This window comes from Lolium perenne, chromosome 2, assembly GCF_019359855.2.
Source record: "Lolium perenne isolate Kyuss_39 chromosome 2, Kyuss_2.0, whole genome shotgun sequence".
Classification (NCBI taxonomy): Eukaryota; Viridiplantae; Streptophyta; class Magnoliopsida; order Poales; family Poaceae; genus Lolium; species Lolium perenne.
The window spans coordinates 299,489,393-299,508,658 of NC_067245.2; the positions used below are offsets into that span (position 1 = coordinate 299,489,393).

General features: G+C 45.9%; 3 protein-coding genes and 1 pseudogene across 5 annotated transcripts; 3 read left to right on the plus strand and 1 right to left on the minus strand.

Annotated features, from left to right (window-relative positions):
- The first annotated feature begins 3,288 nt into the window (after positions 1-3,288).
- On the plus strand, positions 3,289-4,056 carry LOC139835853 (uncharacterized). The gene has a single exon (XM_071825737.1). It carries the CDS (start codon positions 3,289-3,291, stop codon positions 4,054-4,056), a length of 768 nt encoding a protein of 255 aa, XP_071681838.1.
- An 843-nt stretch (positions 4,057-4,899) lies between these two features.
- Positions 4,900-14,198, minus strand: LOC139830050 (probable disease resistance protein RF9; annotated as a pseudogene).
- A 1,258-nt stretch (positions 14,199-15,456) lies between these two features.
- On the plus strand, positions 15,457-17,527 carry LOC127336042 (chloroplastic lipocalin). Its single transcript, XM_051362786.2, has 5 exons — positions 15,457-15,622; positions 15,921-16,059; positions 16,179-16,427; positions 16,645-16,935; positions 17,159-17,527. Exons 1-5 carry the CDS (start codon positions 15,534-15,536, stop codon positions 17,432-17,434), a joined length of 1,044 nt encoding a protein of 347 aa, XP_051218746.1. The 5' UTR covers positions 15,457-15,533; the 3' UTR covers positions 17,435-17,527.
- LOC127336040 (BTB/POZ and MATH domain-containing protein 2-like) lies at positions 17,527-19,032 on the plus strand. 3 transcript variants are annotated; one of them, XM_051362784.2, is made up of 3 exons: positions 17,527-17,657; positions 17,731-17,780; positions 17,848-19,032. In XM_051362784.2, exon 3 carries the CDS (start codon positions 17,868-17,870, stop codon positions 18,921-18,923), a length of 1,056 nt encoding a protein of 351 aa, XP_051218744.1. In that variant the 5' UTR covers positions 17,527-17,657; positions 17,731-17,780; positions 17,848-17,867; the 3' UTR covers positions 18,924-19,032. The 3 variants fall into 3 exon arrangements, with proteins under 3 accessions (XP_051218744.1, XP_071682869.1, XP_071682870.1); XM_071826768.1 differs by having other exon boundaries at positions 17,731-19,032; XM_071826769.1 differs by lacking the exon at positions 17,527-17,657 and having other exon boundaries at positions 17,670-17,780.
- The last annotated feature ends 234 nt before the right edge of the window (positions 19,033-19,266 follow it).

Below are 19,266 nucleotides of genomic sequence, written 5' to 3' on the forward strand. Positions count from 1 at the left end.
GATCATCGTCCCCAGGAGCACCCGCCTCCCCACCAAGGCCGGGTAGACGTGCGGAGACGTCCTCGTAATCAGCCTGAGCGAGAAAGGAGGGACGTATGGTGCCGGAAAGTGGACCGGAGTTGGAGAAAACCCGTCGCCGTCGAGATCGCCGGCAGCGGTTAAAACCCTAGGTTTTCCTAGGTCATTTGGGGTCTTCCATTCTTGGGCTTTGGCGGTAGGATTATACATTTCTTACACCCACTAAGGGCCCAAACAAGCTAGGCCCATGTTAGGGCATCTCCAACGGGGCAACGCAAAAGGATAGTTCGTGTCCGTTTGCGGCCGCGTTGTCGAAAAATGCTTCTGTACCTAGTCCAATGATCCCATGCATAGTGTCCGACCTATTGGTCCATACGCAAACGTGACCCAAAAATGTGCCACAAATGCGTCTGGGGGACTCTACGCGGTCAGCGCGGGCGTCCGCACGGTTCTCGCGTGGGCCCGCGTAGCAGCGACACTGATGATTCGTCTTCAACGTGGCATAACTGATGGGCGACGCGTAGCAGCTTTCCACACCGCATTAATAGCGTGTCTCGCCTTCCGCGCGCTTACGCTGGTGGGCAGCGTCGCAGCGGCTTCAATGGCAGGGCATTGAAGGTGGGGTGGCGTCCGAGCCTTTTTAAGGGCCGCTGGCGGCGCCCATTTTCTCGACCACGTCATTGCCAGAGCCCAACATATCTACCAACTGATGCCATGGGGAAGGGTTGGCCTTACTGCAAGATGAAGAACGACCACGAGGCAAACGACTCGCGGTCCGGCAATAAGCCACGGGTAGGGCGGTACGTCTGCATCAGTTTCGCGCGCCACCCCTGGGAGGAGAACCGGCCGGTGCCATGGCCGGATGCGAGCCTGCCGGGAGGAGGTTGGTACCTCAACGCTAGGCACGTGTCACTCCCTCCCGTGCCAGGCGAGGGGCGAGAGCGCCGCGACGACGTGCGCCGCCGCCCAGCCATCTTGCTGGCTGACCTGCGAGAAGATCTGACGTACGCGCTAAACTCGTACCACTAGATCTCGTTCGGGACGTGGGTGTTCGCCCCACACTGCCGAACGGGATACCTCGGCGACATCGAATAATTCAACCGCGAGCTCGCTGTGGACGAGGAGGTCGATGACGACGAGGGTGAGTATGAGTACGCCGACGGCGACGTGGACGAGGACACCAAGGACAACGACGCCGACAATTCCAAGGCCGAGTCGGACGACCATGTCCAAGGCGAGGACAACAACCACGGCGATTGCGGCCCGGCATTAGCGAGGAGGAGGCCATTGCCATCGCAATGGGCAATAGCGAGCTCGATGTGGGACGGCCTCGCCATCCAGCTTCGCGAGTCATCGCTGGCGCAGGGGAGGCCGATGACTCCTCCGGCCACACCGACACGTATCCACGCGCGCACGCCGTCTCCTGGTTCTTCGCCTGCCTGGGATCCGTGGCCACCTTCACCACAGCCTACTGCAGTCACCGCAGGCTCCCCTTCCTCCACTGCCGGTGTACGAGCTCCCATGGCGGATGCCGGGGTTCATCGACCTCGTCAGCAACAACGAGAAGTAGTCCGTACCTAGGTTTTAGCATGCCTTGTTGGTCCTTTTATTTTTCTAAGGTTTTTTATGTATTTTTATAATTACGTAAAATATTGGCTTTTTAATGGAAACAAATTTATGGGTCAGGCAGCTGGACACCCCTAGACGAAACGGACGCACGGCTGATTTCGACCATTCGGCCCAATGGATATGGACAAAGGCGTTTTTAAACAAATCTAATTACTTACAGAGGGGAGTATTTTTTTTAGCACGGAAAAAATGGAAATGCAGTCTCCCAGCCTCTCAAAGCTTATGATCGTGTAGAGTGGAATTATTTGAGAGGTTGCCTTGCTAGATTGGGTTTCAGTGAAAAAAAAATTTTTTGAGATGGTTTCAATGAAAGTTGGATTGACTCAGTTATGAGATGTGTTACATCAGCAAGGTATGCTGTTCGGGTAAACGGTGAAGGTATGCTGTTCGGGTAAACGGTGAACTAACCGAATCAGTGGTGCCCACCAGGGGCATTCGTCAGGGCGATCCCATCAGCCCCTATCTTTTCCTTCTTTGTACTGAAGGTCTTTCGTGTTTGCAAAAACAGGAGGTCCAAGGTGAACTACAAGGCATTAAAAATGGTCGACTTGGTCCTTCTATATCACATCTACTGTTTGTAGACGACATTATCTTCTTTGCTCGAAGTGACAAGAGAAGTGTTGATGCGTTGCACCGGACTCTAGAGTTATATTGTGATGGATCAGGTCAAAAAATTAATTTGGACAAGTCCACAATATTCTTTGGAAATGACTGCCAAGTGGGGATCAAGAATGAGGTAAAACAAAAGTTGGGTGTTCATAATGAATCTCTTCAAGACTCCTACCTCGGTATGCCTACCCAAATTGGCCGTTCTCCTATTGTCACGTTCAGATATCTCTATGATCGGATGTGGAGAAGGATTAATGGGTTGTCGGATCGACCCCTTTCCAGGAAGGGTAATGAGATAATGCTTAAAGCAGTCATCCAAGCGATCCCGACGTATGTGATGAGTTGTTTTGAATTGCCAGTAGCCATATGTGAGATGATGCGCAAAGCAATAGCTAATCAATGGTGGGGTTTCAAAGATGGTAAAAGAAAAATGCACTGGCGTTCGTGGAGCTGGCTCTCGTCACCTAAATCTATGGGTGGGTTGGGTTTTCGTGATCTAGAATTATTCAATCAGGCTATGCTGGGTAGGCAATGTTGGCGTATGATCACGGATCCCTCATCTCTATGTGCGAGGGTTTTGAAGGGAAGGTATTTTCCAAACTGTGATTTTTGGTCTGCTTCTCGCCCTCGATCGGCATCCTATACTTGGCGAAGTATTCTGCATGGTAGGGACTTGGTTAAAAGAGGTGCTCTTTGGAGGATCGGTAATGGGAAGTCCATTAACATCAAGACTGATTATTGGATACCGGGTACAATACCATGCACGCTCCACACTCTGACGCCTATCCGTGATAGTTTGAAGGTGGCTTCCTTATTCTCGGCTCATGGGAGGTTCTGGGATGAAGAACGTGTTCGAGCTCTGTTTGTGGAGGATGTAGCTGAGCAGATCCTTCACCTTCCTATTAGTCGTCACGACGACGAGGACTTCATCTCCTGGCCACACACCAAACATGGAGGCTATACTGTTCGCTCTGCGTACAACTTCGCCCGACACGAGTCTGCTCAGACGGAGCGCAGCGGCAAAATCGAGGCATGTCCTCTGATAATGGCGCCGTGGAGAAAAGCTGGAAGGCGTTGTGGACGATTAACGCTCCTGGAAAGATGCACATCACTCTCTGGCGCTTCGCGCATAACTGTCTTCCGAGCGGCCAGCAACTTCTAAGGCGGAGGGTGCCCTGTTCGCCGTCATGCATTCACTGCTCGGCTGATGAAACGGTGGAGCATGCCTTGCTTTTCTGCCCTTTTGCTCGAGCAGTTTGGGATGGCGTGAAGGAACGGTTTGGAATTCAGCTTGGACGTAAGTGCTTCTCTACTCCTAAGAGGTGGCTCTTTGAATTCCTAGCTAGGTGTAGAGGCGACGAAGCTACTACGCTTGATGTTACGTTCTGGCACATGTGGGATGCAAGGAACAAGCTGCGGGAGGAAGGCGGCCATATTGATCCCTCAAGTGTTGCGAGGAAGGTGATAGCCTACATCGACATGATTCAAACACATTTGATCCAAGCTAACACAATCCCCAGGCGTGAGACATCTGCAGAAGTGTCTTGGTCTCCGCCGATGGAAGGTAAGCCGATGATTAATGTGGATGTAGCTTTGTTCAAAATCTCCCGGAGTATGGGGATGGGTTTTGTGGTTCGTGGCCATACTGGTGAATGCATGCTTGCTCGCTGTGACAAAATACCAAATGTCACAAATCCGGAGCTGGCCGAGGCATTGGCAGTGCTCTATCCTTCGCCAATGAGGAAGGACTTGACAATTTTATCTGTGCATCTGATTGTCTCTCTGTTGTGCAACGGGTGAGTTCTCCGGCGAAGGATCGCTCGATTTGTGGTGCGGTGATCGAAGATGTTAAGAGGTTGCTCTCCTCTTTTCAGTCTTCTTCTATTATTCATGTTTTTCACTCGCAGAATGTTGCGGCACATGTGTTAGCTCACTTTGTTGAATCATCTAGTAGCTTTGTGTGGCGTGGTGTGCCTCCTGACTGTATTAAGGAGGCTATTTGTAAAGACTCTATGGTTAATTGATCAATAAAGTATAAAGTATGAAGTTCTATCAAAAAAAAAAAAAAACACTAGCATTGGTAGCAGTGCGAGAAACTGCCGAGTAGTTTAATACTCCATACATGGCTTGTTTTGAGTAGGACACGCTCAGCCCGTGCTTGGGAAAAAAGGGCTACTGAGGCATGATATGATCGACTTTAATTTGTGCTTACCATTTAGCACAAGAAACTGAGTAGTTATACACGGTTTGGTTTGAGTAGGCCAAGTTCAGCACGACTGCTTGCTTAATGGCACTGGAGATCTCAAACAAGTCCGTTCATCAACAGTCAACCATCTAGTGGGAATCCTGAATCACCTCACCAAAAGCGGTCTCTGTCTCTGTTGTCTTACTCTGATGCATGGTGTCTGAAAAGCAAGATGCTGTAGGAGGAACAATTTTCATCGATGTTAATTCAGAGAAGCCTAGATACAAATCTCTCTTGCATGCATTAACTTGAAGCAGACTGTCTACGCCGCAATGCTGGGATAGTCAACCTTTTCAAGTGGATATCAAAAGGCAACCAACAAAGTCTGAATTTTGCAGCAAACAAATAAAGGATCTTTATTTATGCTTTAGCAAGTAACCACTCTGCATCCAAGGGCAGGTCAAGATGAGTATGTTGCAAAGATTTTCTTACAGATGTCTACATTGAGAAGACTAAATGGGGAGCAACACATTCTCTCTTCATTATACATTCTTAGTAAGAAAAGTGGCTACAAAGAAAAATACAAGATACAATCCATGTCAAACTGCTTTCATGCCGATTCATCTCTGGAGAGGGAAAGTTCTGAAACTACAATAGGTGACAGGGTCTCCCGATTCAAATTGTCTATACGCTTTGTAAACCTGAAAGCTTAGCATAGGTAGATTGCAAACAAGTGTCCTGTGTGCAAACACTTACTGACACCACATAGACTTTGGTCGAGAGACTTGCAACAAACTCATCAAAGTAGCATCTAGCAATTGAGCACAAGCATAAATACCAACTTTATTCATTGCCAGGAGGTTGTAAGAATGTTCTTTATTTTATGAGAGTGAACAGCATCAACAGTATAGCTCCAAAGTTTTTTAACACTATGTCACTAGGTTGCTCGACTTCAATGCCATGAACAAAGGAAAACAGGAGCAGCCAACAATGTTATTCCCTTGTAAACCTTCCAAGAGCAGGTATCTAGTGAAATTACCTTGTCATGATCCAGAATTACTCTCATCACATGATAATTCTCACAGGCCAATGGCCAAGGTGTTTCCTATCTACCTTATATTTGTGGAAAGCTTATCTGGAGCTTGGTAGGGTAATTGAAAGAATGAGCAAATCTGAAATCTAGATTGTAAAGCTAAATAAGAGTTCCCCTCCAATACAAAGAAGTTTTAAAATGCCAGTCATTGGAAGAATACTGTCCAGAGTATATGGGAGAGAATGAACTCATGCCAGAGAATTGACTGAGAGGCCTATGCAATGAAAGGTGTTCTCAGGACGCTGGAGATATTTTTGTTAACTTTATTGCGTAGGTAGTAGTTCAATTAGCTATTCTGCACATGAATATGGAAGCGATGTTGACAATTTCCTCCTGCTTGAGGATGATCATTCTGATCTTCTGTATGCTAGACCTTTTTTTTGTGGTTTCCTTTTTCTGTTCTTTTTTTTGTGTGAGAGGCGTGAATGCTGACGAATATGGGTTTTCCTGATAATGAAATTTGCAAGGTTGATGACGATGACAACAAATCACCTTCGAGTCTTCTCGAACTTTGATGAGTGTGCATAATAAACTACCATGGAATAGCGAGAGATTCGCTATATATAGGTAGGCATGGTGTGAACACATGGAAGAAATGGTTTAATTTATTGGAATTGGATATATACACTAGCAGATATATGATATCCTGATCAAGGTATGCAATGTCAAGTGTAGAAGAGGCTAGAAATAAATAAGTTATGCAAAGGGAATGACTGGCTTCGAAAAACTTCTGACTAGAGGAACATCAAACTTAACAATACGCACTAAATAGTCGGATAGCAATATTCAAGGCTCATGAAATCTATTCTGATTTTGGATTTGGTGGGACTGAAAAAATTCCGAATCAACCAGAGAATAAAATCAACATACCATACTTGACTTGGTGGTTTTATGAATAAAAATTAGCAAGCTCCAGCCCTTTTTCTCAGTCAATGTTCATCAATAACTTAGCAACTAGTATTATTTACCTTTGCAGCTATATGTATCGACTGGACACTCTCTTATTTAATTTATTGTGGCAATGAATATAGAGATTATAAGCATGCTCAAAAAGCTAGACTACCAACTTATCAAGATAGTAGCAAGTTCTCTAACCTAGGTCTTGTGAGGCAACAAGATTTGGACAATCGCACATTGAATACAATCTATCATAGCGAAAGCAATCAATAACTTCAGTGGTGTTTACTAACCTTCCCACGAAAGCACAACTAGTAGCCATGTTCCTATTGCATTCTTGATTTCCAAAGTTGTACCACATGCCATATCTATGAAGAACCAGGAAAGCATAGTTAGAATAAAAGTTTGGAACGTCAAACAATGAAACCAACTCGAACAGTGCAATGATCTATGAAGAGCATGCAATGACCTTACATACACGGACCACATTGTCAATTTATTCTCGGGAAGAGATGACGCTGAAGGCTATGATGTTGGAATAGTGCGCGAATGCAGAGTATTCCACAAAGATAGGAGATTTTACAACTCTATGGCCAAGCCTGCACAATATCAAAACACACATTGTTCAGAATTTCGCAATAACAACATAAACCAACTTGGAAAAGAATTATTTGCGTGTGAACAAGGAAAAAAAGAGTTTAATGGTGGGAGTTACGGATGAGTTCAAAGTAAAACATGGACATGTTTATTCAAACTGAACTCCGATACATATCAGTCCATAACAACACATGAACTTGTTTCAACAAAAAAAATCTCAATAATTAAATAATGACACATACAGGGAAAAGTGCACCAGGTAATTAAAACAATAACATGCAGATAAAAAGAAACTTCATAAAAGAAATTGTGGACTGTATGGGAACTAGGGCAGTACTTAATTAATTGTATACATGTACTAACCAGTTTTATGAGCAGGATGGAAGATAAAAACTGAGACTGTCACGCTTGCAGCCGGCACACGGAAACCCCGATTCCATAGAGAGCATTCTAGGAGGCTACAGGAATATACAAATCCAAGGTGAAACCTGCACAGTAGATCAAAACAAGCGAGTTATTTAGATGAAAAACAGTGAGTACAATGCACAAAGCAAACCAAAAAAGAATGATTTTGACGCTTACAAAGTTAGGAAATGAAAAAAGGAGGGGAAGGAACTGGGGATGACTACAGAGATTGAGGGAAAGTGTTCGCTTGTTACATACCTTGGATTGGTTAGGTTTTCACAATCGGAATGGTTCCTATTAGCTTGAGGCACTCCCTTTTTAGCTCCTCGTTGTTGCGGTCATGGACATCTAATTCTAGCATTGAATTTGGAAGGCCATCCTTGGGCAGTGACTTGATGGCTTGACAGTAGGAGATCTTCAATATTTCCAGAGAACTAGGGAGGCTGTTGGGCAGCGCCTTGAGGGAACCACAGTCGTTGATCTCTAACTTCTGCAGAGAACTAGGGAGGCTGTTGGGCAGCGCCTTGAGGGAACCACAGTCGTTGATCCTTAATACCTTGAGGTTGAGAAGCTTGTGTAGCCCTGCAGGGAGCGCTGCAGCTTCTTTCCATCCCAAAACATGAGCTCCTGGAGAGAGGTTAGGAGTTGAAGGGCCTCCTATTGCTCCTTTGTCAAGTGCTCCACCTCGTCGTCGAATCTGAGATGCAATCTGGTGAGGGTGGAAGAGAGGAGGCTGCAGATCGGCGCGGCAAGCACTCCTGTGTCGCTTCCGTGGTCAGATCCAAGAGCTTGGAGGAACGGGAAAACACCTCGGTGTCATGCGGCTGTGAGGGGTCAGGACCGGCGAAGAAATTGGAGGTAGTATAGAGGGTCAATCTTGTGAGGCGGCCATGGGCGACGAGAGGCCACAAGCCAACGGCTCTTGACTCCCCAAGTATTCCCATTCTTAATTCGGTGAGAGAGGTGAGGTTTCAGATGGTGTGCAGCGTCTCCATGTGCTTAACGCCCCCATCTAGGGAGAGGCTTTGTAGGAAAGTCGGGACAGGGGGAAAAGAGGAGGGCGAAATGGAGGAGAAGAACTCAGGGCAACCTGATATATGCAACTGGTGGAGGGAGCTCAGACGTTGTAGCCCACCTCCTATGTGGTCATCGTTCGGTGGATTGCAGAAACAAGAAGCAATTAGCAAGTGTTGTATCCCGGGAGGCAAGAGCAGCAGCCCTTGTGATGCTGCCGCTGTTATTATTTCTTCTTTATCTCCTCTTGTCTGCTGCTGCTTTTCCGAAGCAGTTTCTGCATTCTCTGCCACACCCAACCCAGTTATATTCTTACATCTACTCATAATCAACTTTGATATCTCCGGAAAGAACGAGAGCAGCAGCGTCAATTCTTCCCCACCAGCATCACAACTAGTGATACGGAAGTCTTCACATGGAAACCGGTACATGCCATGATCCATACCTTGAAACCCCGGCAAGATGCTACTAGGACAACGCATCATGATCCTTTTCAGACAAGTTAGCACTCGCATGTGATCCAACGGCGGGAGTGGGCATCTATCCATATACAAATATTCTACATCAGTTAGACTCGAGAAATTCAACCCATTCCACAACACATCACTCTGAGACCATCTTTTCCCTTAACATCCACCAGTCCTCGCAACTTTTTTTCATAAATGAGCTGCTCAAAGCCTGATCCCGCTCTTTCTATCTTAGCAGAGCACTGAGCATCAATCCTCCAAGGGATAGGAGGCAAGAACGCTAGTTTTGGGCAGTTTTCAATAACAAGCTCCCGTAGTTTAGGAAACCAAGCCATTTTCTCCTCTTGTTGTTCTTGACAGCAAGTAGGATGTGAAAACGGTAACTCCATCAGTTCAGAACAAGCTCTCACGATGAGCACTTCCAAGTGGGAGAAAAAAGGACAAGCGCTATTCCCAACCCATTTTGTTAAACACGATATAACACTTAGTTGCAGCCTTTTCAAATTAGGAAACCTTGAGATACTACAACTCTGATACTCTTCACCATGCTCATTAACCTCATCTCCCCTAGAGGCGGAAGATTCTTCCAACATACGCCATGCAGATAAAGATGTTCCAAATATTTAAGTGAGAGATTATCACATAGCCAGGATGGACAACTAGTGCCCCCATGCCAGTATATCCGTAGCTCTTTAAGATTGCCATGTGGTACAAGACTTTCAAGGATACTTTCTTCTTGTACAGAATCCTTATTAGGACGTCTATCATTCCATTCTAGCGTGAGTTCTTTTAGGTGGTTCTTTTGTATTAGTTTTAACTCATTTGCTTCGTCTTTTGTTGGCACCTTTTCAAGATTACGAAGTTCTAGTGATCCTCCAAGCTCTTTCAGTTGCCCAAGTTGACTTAGTTCAAAACCGTCACTCTCCTTTCCCACCCTAAATCTCTTTATTTCCTGGATGAATTTTAGCTTTCCGACCCGAGAAATGTCAGAATGAAGCACGCTGTCTCGCACAAGAAAGTGACACATTTTTACAAGGTTCCTCATATGTCGAGTTGAAATAACACAATTATTGACGTTGCCTAGATCAATAACCTCTAAATGATACAATCTGTATAACACACTTGGTAAGTACACGGTGTGGAGAAACGTTGTTACCTGGATCCTTAGGTAGCGAAGATGGACAAGTTTTGCGAAGTTGGGGAATATATCATCCACATTGTATGAGTATGACGCTCCGGACAAGAAAATGACGCGAATTGCTTTAGCCTCCCTAAGCAAACCACTAAAAGTTTTGGCAAAGCTTCCATGGTAATCTCCAAACAACATTAAAGTATGTAGGTTCTCAACTATCAGTCTTCTTCCTAGCACACTCAAATTCTCATTGTAATCTTCAAAAGAAAATCTATTCTTAACATCTGTGTTATCCACGATGATAGACAAGTAACGCACCGTGGGGGGTATTTGTATGTGCTTCACGTTAGAGCTACATATGCTAAGACACTCATACGATGAAACCTGGCCTGCCAACTCATGCAATAGGTCATGGATAACATAATAATGGCTTCCATCCTGATTTTTATTTGTTTAAAAAAATACATGATTAACCAATTCATTTAAAAAGAAAAGTCCAACATCTTCAATTCTTTTTGTGTTCATATCACATGAATGTAAAATATCTAGTCCAATCCACAAGTGAACCAGCTCTTCGCTACCATCGTAATCTTCAGGCAAAGCACAATATGAAAAACATTTTTTTAGATGGAAAGGAAGATAATCATAGCTGAGCTTTAAAGCAGGCATAATATCATTGTCGTTGGTTTGGGACTCCCATTCTTTACTTTCCAGAATAGTTATCCAGTGGTTCACTGTAAGTTTGTTTCTTAGTAATCTACCCACAGTTTTTGCTGCAAAAGGAGAACCCTTCAGCTTCTCCACTATTTTGTTCCCAACTTCAGCTAATCCCGGATGGTCAACCCATGGTTTCTGGTCACCAAATACACATTCTTCAAAGAAAGCCATAATATCTTTAGGAGATAGTCGCTCCAATTCTAGTGAGCACTTAGTTGTCTTAACCTTGTTTGCTACCTCGGGTATTCGAGTCGTGACTATAACCATGTTACCTTTTGCCCCCTCTTTTTTAAATGGAGCTAATAGTTTTGTCCAGTCGTTCTCATCATGTGTCCACACATCATCTAAAACAAGTAAAACCCTCTTCCCTTTGATTCTTTGCTTGATAAGCTCTTCATCACTGCAATTACTGTTTTCATTATCAACTCCAGGGATCCTTTTCTCAATTTCCTTTGCCAACCTACTTGCATTAAAATCGAGAGAGACACATACCCAGATGGGAATCTGAAAATGGCTCTTCATCTGATCATATATGTGTTGTATGAATGTTGTCTTGCCAATACCACCTGGGCCAACAACAGGAAGCACGGTAAGTGCAAAACATTCACCATTAACAATTTCATTACAACATTATTTTTTTGGCTATACCTCCCATATAACTTAGGCTCTACGATTTCTGGGGTGGTTTGGGCTCTGTTCGTAGCGGTTTTCTTACTAGGGGTACGGCTGGAGGCAAGTAGCTCAAGATTAAGAATGGTGGAGACCATAGCACATATGGGCTTCAACTGTTCTACGATGTCACTTAATTTTGTAGACATTTCAACTCTATCAAATTTTAACCTAGGTGATTGTGCATCATGATTCCTCTCTAGTGCCTCGGAGGACCACCGGCCACCAACGAGAAATCGTTGTCCAGTTCTGCTAGTGTTAGGATCATCATCGTGAACGGATGGAAAAGAATAGCATGTAAAGCGTTTACCGGCAGTATGGGCAGCGTTACAAGCGCTGGAGGCAATCTTTGGCACGCATCCTTTGTCAACCTCCTGGCCAACCTGGCTTGCGGGTGACGGTGGTAAGGAGCAGATCTCACACCTGCCACACGAGCAAATGCGAGAAAAGCATCTTTGCCTGAAACCATCTTGTGTGGCAGCACGTGAGCATGCTGGTAGCTTGACCTTATTCACGAAAGATCTGGCCGTATGGCGAGCGTTGAGGACGAGGTCTTGGACATAGCCTGCAGCATTCGCGTCGGCGGCATGGTAGGTGCCATCAAGCTCATCCTGGATGCAGAAGTAGTCGAGCTCATCTAGCACATCCTCAGCCCTGTATGCGAGCTGCCGCAGCTTGTCTAGCAGCTCCATCAGAGCAGGGTTGTGGATCTCCCTGCCCTGGACGTTATTCAGCATCGCCTGGGCATATAGCAGCCACATCTTCAGGACCTCAATGTTCGAGCCTAGCATGGAGCTGGCACCCCATGCTTCCAGCAAACCACCAGACAGTGGGCGCAGTGCCTTGCCCACCACCCAGCTCGCCGCGGGGATGCCTACCGTCTCCATCTATCAGACTGGTCTATCGATATCGGTGCCAGGCTTTCGCGCTGGTTCTGTAGGCAATCAAACAAAAAAAGTGTCGCTTGTACAGAAATATGTAGACACAGTTTCACATAACACGAGTAGTATTAAGGATGGAAGCAATCACTTTGCTACTGAATTTTTACCGGAGGCAGCATTCAGTGATAATACTCTGATGAATAATTACCGGAGGAGGGCAGGAGGTCGGGCCACTTTGCACTGCAAAGTGTTGCTACCAGAGTAGCTAGAAGAAAGGTTGTGAAAACTCAATAAGATGCAAATGAGAAATGCCTGCACGGGTTGATGTTAGAGGGGGGAGGGTGTGGAGGACTAGAGATAACTCGGAGGCGATATTTATAGATGTAAGCAGCTTCACATTTATAGATGCCAAACTGGGAGAGCAAGCAAAGAGTTGGCTTCAAATCTTGGGCATCACTACTACATAAATCTTAGTGCACACTTTTACATCTGGAATTCTGGATACATCTGAACTTTGTTTTCTGACAAATTGATTAAGCACAAATTCACACATATAGGTATTGGATAAATGGATAGAAACTTACTCATGCATTTTTCATTATTAAGTATGGCTGCTTGTGACCTGTGCGAAAATTATAAAACAATTAACCGTACGAAAATGATATAGTTACTGCAGAAATCCATTTTTGTTATTATAGCACATGATGTAAATGGTCAAGGGTAGTTTATATGACGGGTCTAACTGCTAAGAAAGAGCGTTTTGGACACCTCATTATAGATGAATCTCAAAAGCCACACATGGTAATATATCATACCTTCATACTAACATATTTGTTTCATCTGAAAAATCATATTTGTTTGGTATAAAAGTCAAATAGGATTTTTAAATAATATCATGTGATATTACATAGAGACATTTGTTAAATAACCATTAGTGAAATAGGCTAAGACCTCACATATTACTTTTAATAGAGACCAGTATGCAGTAAGAATATATGAATATTAGATGCAGTTGCAGGCTGCAACATATGCCACTGATATTGACCGGTCTCTGCTTGTTTATTTATTCATTTGAAAGAAGGCATTCACCCAGCTTTACAAATAAATAATAAAGCCCCAAGAAAGGCAATGAACAAGTTATGTTGGGAATGCCAACCTACAGTACTTAACAGACATAAAGCATAGTGGAAACAAATCTGGTCTTACAACATAAACATCCAGGATTTAAAAAAAGAAGGCCCTATAACTACTATGTCAAACTTGCTGCTACTTGCGGAGTTCTGACGCTGTGCCTTAAATGGTTTGCTTGAAATTTCCCTTGACCAATGGGAATGGGGTAATCCATCATCCGCACAGTGAGGTGATACATTTTCTTATGCAAGCAGTGAGCTGATGCTTTGATGATGCTATGTTGGTGCAAACACTCCAGGGCAGGAAAAGTCAGGAACTGGCAATGGTTGAGAGGGAGGCTAGGCATTTCATGACCCACATATTCTGTTTTTCTGAGGTCAAGCAATGCATACCTATTCTTTCTCGCTTTCTCGGTTCTTGTAGGTGTAGCATATGTCCTTTTGTGCACAAAGAGGAAATAAACTGATAGGCAAGGGGCAAGGTGAGGTGATGCTGAAGTAATAAGGCAACAGTGAGCTGATACTCAAGTTTACCAAACAAAGGCATCATGTTTCTATCCGAGTGCTTGATAAGATGCGAATTATTGCTCAGACCCATCACCTTTACGTGCAGTACACTGGATAGTGCAGCATTTGTTCCGTTTCTGGCCCTTTCCAGCTTTGCTGACGACCTTACTATCACACCACACGTCTCTTTGCTTTTTTTTTCTCTGCTTTTTTTAAAGCAAAAGTTGAGGATTCTCTACATTCTTTTCTCCAGAAAGGCTAAAATGCCCAAGGTTTTTTTAGTGCAGAAGGGCCTAAGTTTGTTTACAAACTGTAAAACCGCCGTGGTTCTTAAATGTGAATGTAAAAAGCTAGTTAGTTTGCGCTTTGAGAAGATAGGTGAACTTATGAGATTGACGGATGAAACGTCGCAGGAATGCATAAAACAGAACGGGCGAGAAGAAGTAATAAACACACAATTAACGAGCAGAAGCTGAATGCAAATTCGGTTGCTTCCTTTTGGTGCATTTTTCTCCTTTATTGTTCCACAGAGCACAAATGTCACGGAAATGTTTTGGTCCCCAGAAGTAATAAACACACAATTAACGAGGAGAAGCTGAATGCAAATTCAGTTGCTTATCCCTTTTGGTGCATTTTTTCCTTATTGTTCCAGGGAGCACAAATGACACGGAAATGTTTTAGTCCCTAGAAGAAGTTGCATTTGCACTGGTGACTTGGTATCTCGTAATGAGTGTGTGATAAGCAGGTGCCGTGAATCAGCAGCTTATAGCAGTAACTGGACCCAATTCCCTTTTGTTTTGAGCAGCGAGGTGTACTTATGAGATTTGACAGAATGATGCCGTGCAATAATAATAGTAGGAAATGCTACCGCGAGTCTAAAACACCATGCGTTGTTGGCAATTGGCATTCCGGTGTTGTTACCGTAATAATGATGAAACGGCAGTTAACTAGCAGACGCACTCGCAATATTGGGATTCTGGCAGAGAACCGCAGGCTGACACTGGCAAAGCCTAAGGAACCTGAAGGCTAGAGGAGCCTCCTCGCCTCCAGGCCACCGCCATTGAGTCGGTAAACCAAACGAGACCCAGAAATTAAAAGGGTCGGAGGAGGATGCGCTTACCCTACGGATCGGATAGGACGAGGGGCCGCGGCGCAGAGCGCGACGAGATGAGGCGGAAGGAAGCGGCAGCTTCCGTCCCCGGCGGCGGAGTCTCCTCCGCCGACGCCATGGCTGACCTCGTTAGATTAGAGATGACATGGCAAAGTGTACTTCCCTAAAGCCCAGTGAAGATCCCGAACGAAACTAGGCCACGCCGAAGCCATGTGGATGAAGTCCAGCTAGCTTCATGGGCCAGTGGGTTTCTTCGAGAAAAAAACAGCTGATGGGCCAACTGGGCCAGTTATGGACGTGGCGGGCGCCTATTGGGTGGCACCGGATGCGACTCTGCTCTTCACCGTCTCCTGTGAGCGTGAGGAAGCCTCCACGGCCACCCACATCATGGTCACGGTCATGGGGGGATCCACCGGACCGGGAAGGGAAACCCAACAAGACGTCTCCACTCGTCCACAGCGCCGAGGAGCCGATGCCGACGACACCCGGAGCCATGGCCCTGCCGCTGCTCGGCTCCCCCTTCTCCCCGTCCCCTGCCACACGACCTTCCTGCTCTTCCAGGTACTACTGTACATACCACCAGTAGCAGCAATGCGGCTTCGTATTTCGTACCAATTGATTTCTCTTCGTAAAATTGTTGATCCCCTGCGACTAGATCCGGCTGCGATTGCATTTACTGCAATATAGTATGTCCTGGTTTTGCCGGGTTTTGGGATTTGGATTGGTGTTGCCAACGTTCTGTAAATGCCACATTCAGCAAATGATGCGTACAAAATTAGAGGCATGGGATTGGTCTCGGACTCTAGGATTTCGGTTCTTATAACCTGTATGTTTCCTTTCCGATGCTTCTTCTTGGCAGGAAAACCTGTTTCCCTGCTGCACGTATGAATTTGAGATGCTCCATGGAAGAGAAAGTGCCTCCCAGAAACACTGCGATATCCAATCACTTGCTGTCATGCCTCGCTGCTTCTCTTGTGCTCGTCGCTCCACCTAGTCAGGTACCAATGTACACCAACTTACCATCATCAGGTGCACGCACACCGATCCGGAAAGAAAATTCAGAGAGCAACGCTGCCTATGCTACCATATTCAGAGATGCACTCTCCTTGTTGACCAGGCTATTCCTGCAGACACCTTTGCCCAGCCGAGCCTGTGCCAGGTTGCAGTGGTGGGGGCCATCGACAAGGGTGCCGTTCCTCTGAAGTTCGACGGCCCTTCGGATGATGGTGGCTCTGGGATGATGATGATGAAGGGTATGACTGCCAAGAACTTTGACCCGGCTCGCTACTCCGGTAGGTGGTTTGAGGTAGCGTCGCTGAAACGTGGGTTCGCTGGGCAGGGACAAGAAGACTGCCACTGTACTCAGGTATTGTAATGGGAGCAGCATCATACTGAATAATCTGATTATTTTTTCTTGTTGTTTAGAAAGACAGAATAGTCTGTATTATGTCTGAAAAACATACTGTATTTGGCATCTTTGCATCGAACTGAATACCTACTAAGCAAGATAACCACATGCATTTTCGCGTCATGTGATTTTGCCACGGTAAGGTGGATTACTTCACAAAGTTGCTTGTCTGCAGGGAGTGTATACATTTGATGAGAAGTCGCGCGCGATCCAGGTGGAGACATTCTGTGTCCATGGTTCACCTGATGGATACATCACCGGTATCCGGGGGAGGGTGCAATGCCTGTCTGCAGAGGACATGGCTAGTGCCGAGACAGACCTCGAGAGGGAGGAGATGATCCGCAGCAAATGCTTTCTCCGCTTTCCCACACTCCCGTTCATACCCAAGTTGCCCTATGATGTCATTGCAACTGATTATGACAATTACGCTGTTGTGTCTGGAGCTAAGGATGCAAGCTTTATTCAGGTATGGAATAGCTAGCCATCTTCCACATGCATGGTTATATTCTGCAAACAATTTTTTTGAATAGTTGAGCTATGTTTTAACTGAACGGAAAGGCGTTTATTAACAGAGCTGAACACTAGGTAGTATGTAGAATATACTTTATGTTGGTAAAATTATCTTACTATCTGATGCACTACTGTTCTAAAATCATGAGAATTAACTCAGATTCCTGCCACTGAATCAGATATACTCAAGAACACCTAACCCTGGACCAGAGTTCATCGAGAAATACAAGTCCTACGCTGCTAACTTCGGCTATGATCCGAGCAAAATCAAGGACACACCGCAGGATTGCGAAGTCTCGTCGGACCAGCTTGCACAGATGATGTCAATGCCCGGGATGAACGAGGCACTGACGAATCAGTTCCCGGACCTGAAGCTGAAGTCCTCAGTTGCGTTCGACCCATTCACAAGCGTGACGCAGACCTTGAAGAAGCTCGTTGAACTGTACTTCAAGTAAATCCGGGTGTTGTACACGGGTCACTGCTCACCCTCCACATGGAGCTGCAGTTTCATAGTAAACCCAATAAAATGCAGCCTGTATTATGTTTCAGCGATTATGGCTTTTCCTATGAGGATTATTACAGGAAGCAACCAAGCAGTCGTAGCAAATTAGAACTCTATCGCCGAAGGGAACAGCGAGGCTAGGCAATTACGGAAGGCTACGGCTTGGGGCATGGAAGGTTAATTACAATTCAGGGATAAAATAAAGGCCGACCATGTTATGGTAAGAAATAGTAGCTATTAACATGGAAGGTTAATTACACCAACGATTCAGGGATAAAATAAAGGCCGACCATGTTATGGTAAGATAACCCCTTGACTTGCGAAGGAGAGTCATCATTGACATGGTTCACGACTGGACCTCCGCAGATAACGATCACGGCGAGAGCATGGTACTGCCGGAGACCACTTCGAGATGTATCACGGGGAGCGTCACGGCGGCGCACAACTTCGAGGTGGCCAGCTACCCGCTGCTCGAAGGCATGGGCGTCGGAAAGTATGTGAGCTCGAGCAACTTCAGCGCCGGCGGCCACGACTGGTGCATCCGGTTCTACCTGGACGGAGCCACGGAGCACTACGCTGGCAACGCGTCGGTCTACCTGTGCTACCTCGGCCAGGCGAATCACGTCCGGGCAAAGTTCACCTTGACCATGCTGGAGAAACAGGGCAAAGTGCAGGTAACGGACAAGGGCCGTCAAGAGCATGAGTTTTCTAGGGTACATCCTGACCGGGGATTCCCCAAGTTTGTCGAGAAATCGAGGCTGTTGGGATCATCCTCCCTCCTCGACGATGACGGCTACCTGACAATTAGGTGCGTCCTCACCATGATCAAACCGCCGCGCACTGAGCTCAGGAAAGACCTCGTTGTGGTTCCGTCTGTGGAGCTTCCCGGTCACCTCGCCCGCGCTCTCAGGGATGGGACAGAGGCGGACGTCACATTTCGCGTGGGAGGCCGGGCGTTCGACGCGCACAGGACCATCCTCGCCGCACGGTCGCCCGTCTTCCAAGCAATGCTCTTTGGCCCGATGATGGAGAAGGATACGCGGAGTGTAGAGGTCGTGAACGTGGAGCCCGGCATCTTCGAGATGCTCCTTCACTTCATCTACACGGACTCGCTGCCCCCGTGCAGCGACGGCGGCGAAGAAGATCACAGCTCCGCCGCGATGCAACATCTGTTGGTCGCCGCTGATCGCTACGGGATGAACAGGCTGAAACTCATGTGCCAAGACAGGCTCTGCAAAAGCATCGACGTGGAGACCGTCACCACGACGTACGTGCTGGCGAATCAGCACGACTGCGAGCACCTCAGGAACGCCTGCTTGGAGTTCATATCGTCGTCGACGGAAGTAACCGACGCCGTCGTGGAGAGCGAAGGCTTCAAGCATGTCTTGGCAAGTTGGTCCCTTCTAGAGAAGAGAAGCGGCAACAAGGTCGCCCAGAAGTAGTCCAATCGAAAATTCTCAGTATGGATTCTGGATGATTTTCTTTGTTAGCGTGCATAAATTATGAAGTCCAACCCTATGTTTAAAATAATAAATACACTTCGAAATGATATTTCATGATGGTCGGGTCTATTGATATATTTCGAACTTGACAAACCCACAGAAATTTGACTTGGACCAAAATTTATATGTCTAGGTTTGTCTTGTTAGATTATTAGGCAATTTTCGTTTGAGTGTAATTACCGAAAATAACATTACAGATGCACAAGCATATTTCACCAAACATATCAGACTAAGCACATGCATCAGATCTGAACATGAAACAAGTAGCAGTACAAGGTAGGAG

Coding starts and splice junctions, on each gene's coding strand:
- LOC139835853 (XM_071825737.1), top strand. CDS start 3,289: ATGTCCTCTGATAATGGCGCCGTGGAGAAAAGCTGGAAGGCGTTGTGG.
- LOC127336042 (XM_051362786.2), top strand. CDS start 15,534: ATGCCGACGACACCCGGAGCCATGGCCCTGCCGCTGCTCGGCTCCCCC. Junction 15,623..15,920: donor CGACCTTCCTGCTCTTCCAG/GTACTACTGTAC, acceptor TCTTCTTGGCAG/GAAAACCTGTTTCCCTGCTG. Junction 16,936..17,158: donor AGGATGCAAGCTTTATTCAG/GTATGGAATAGC, acceptor CCACTGAATCAG/ATATACTCAAGAACACCTAA.
- LOC127336040 (XM_071826768.1), top strand. CDS start 17,823: ATGGTTCACGACTGGACCTCCGCAGATAACGATCACGGCGAGAGCATG.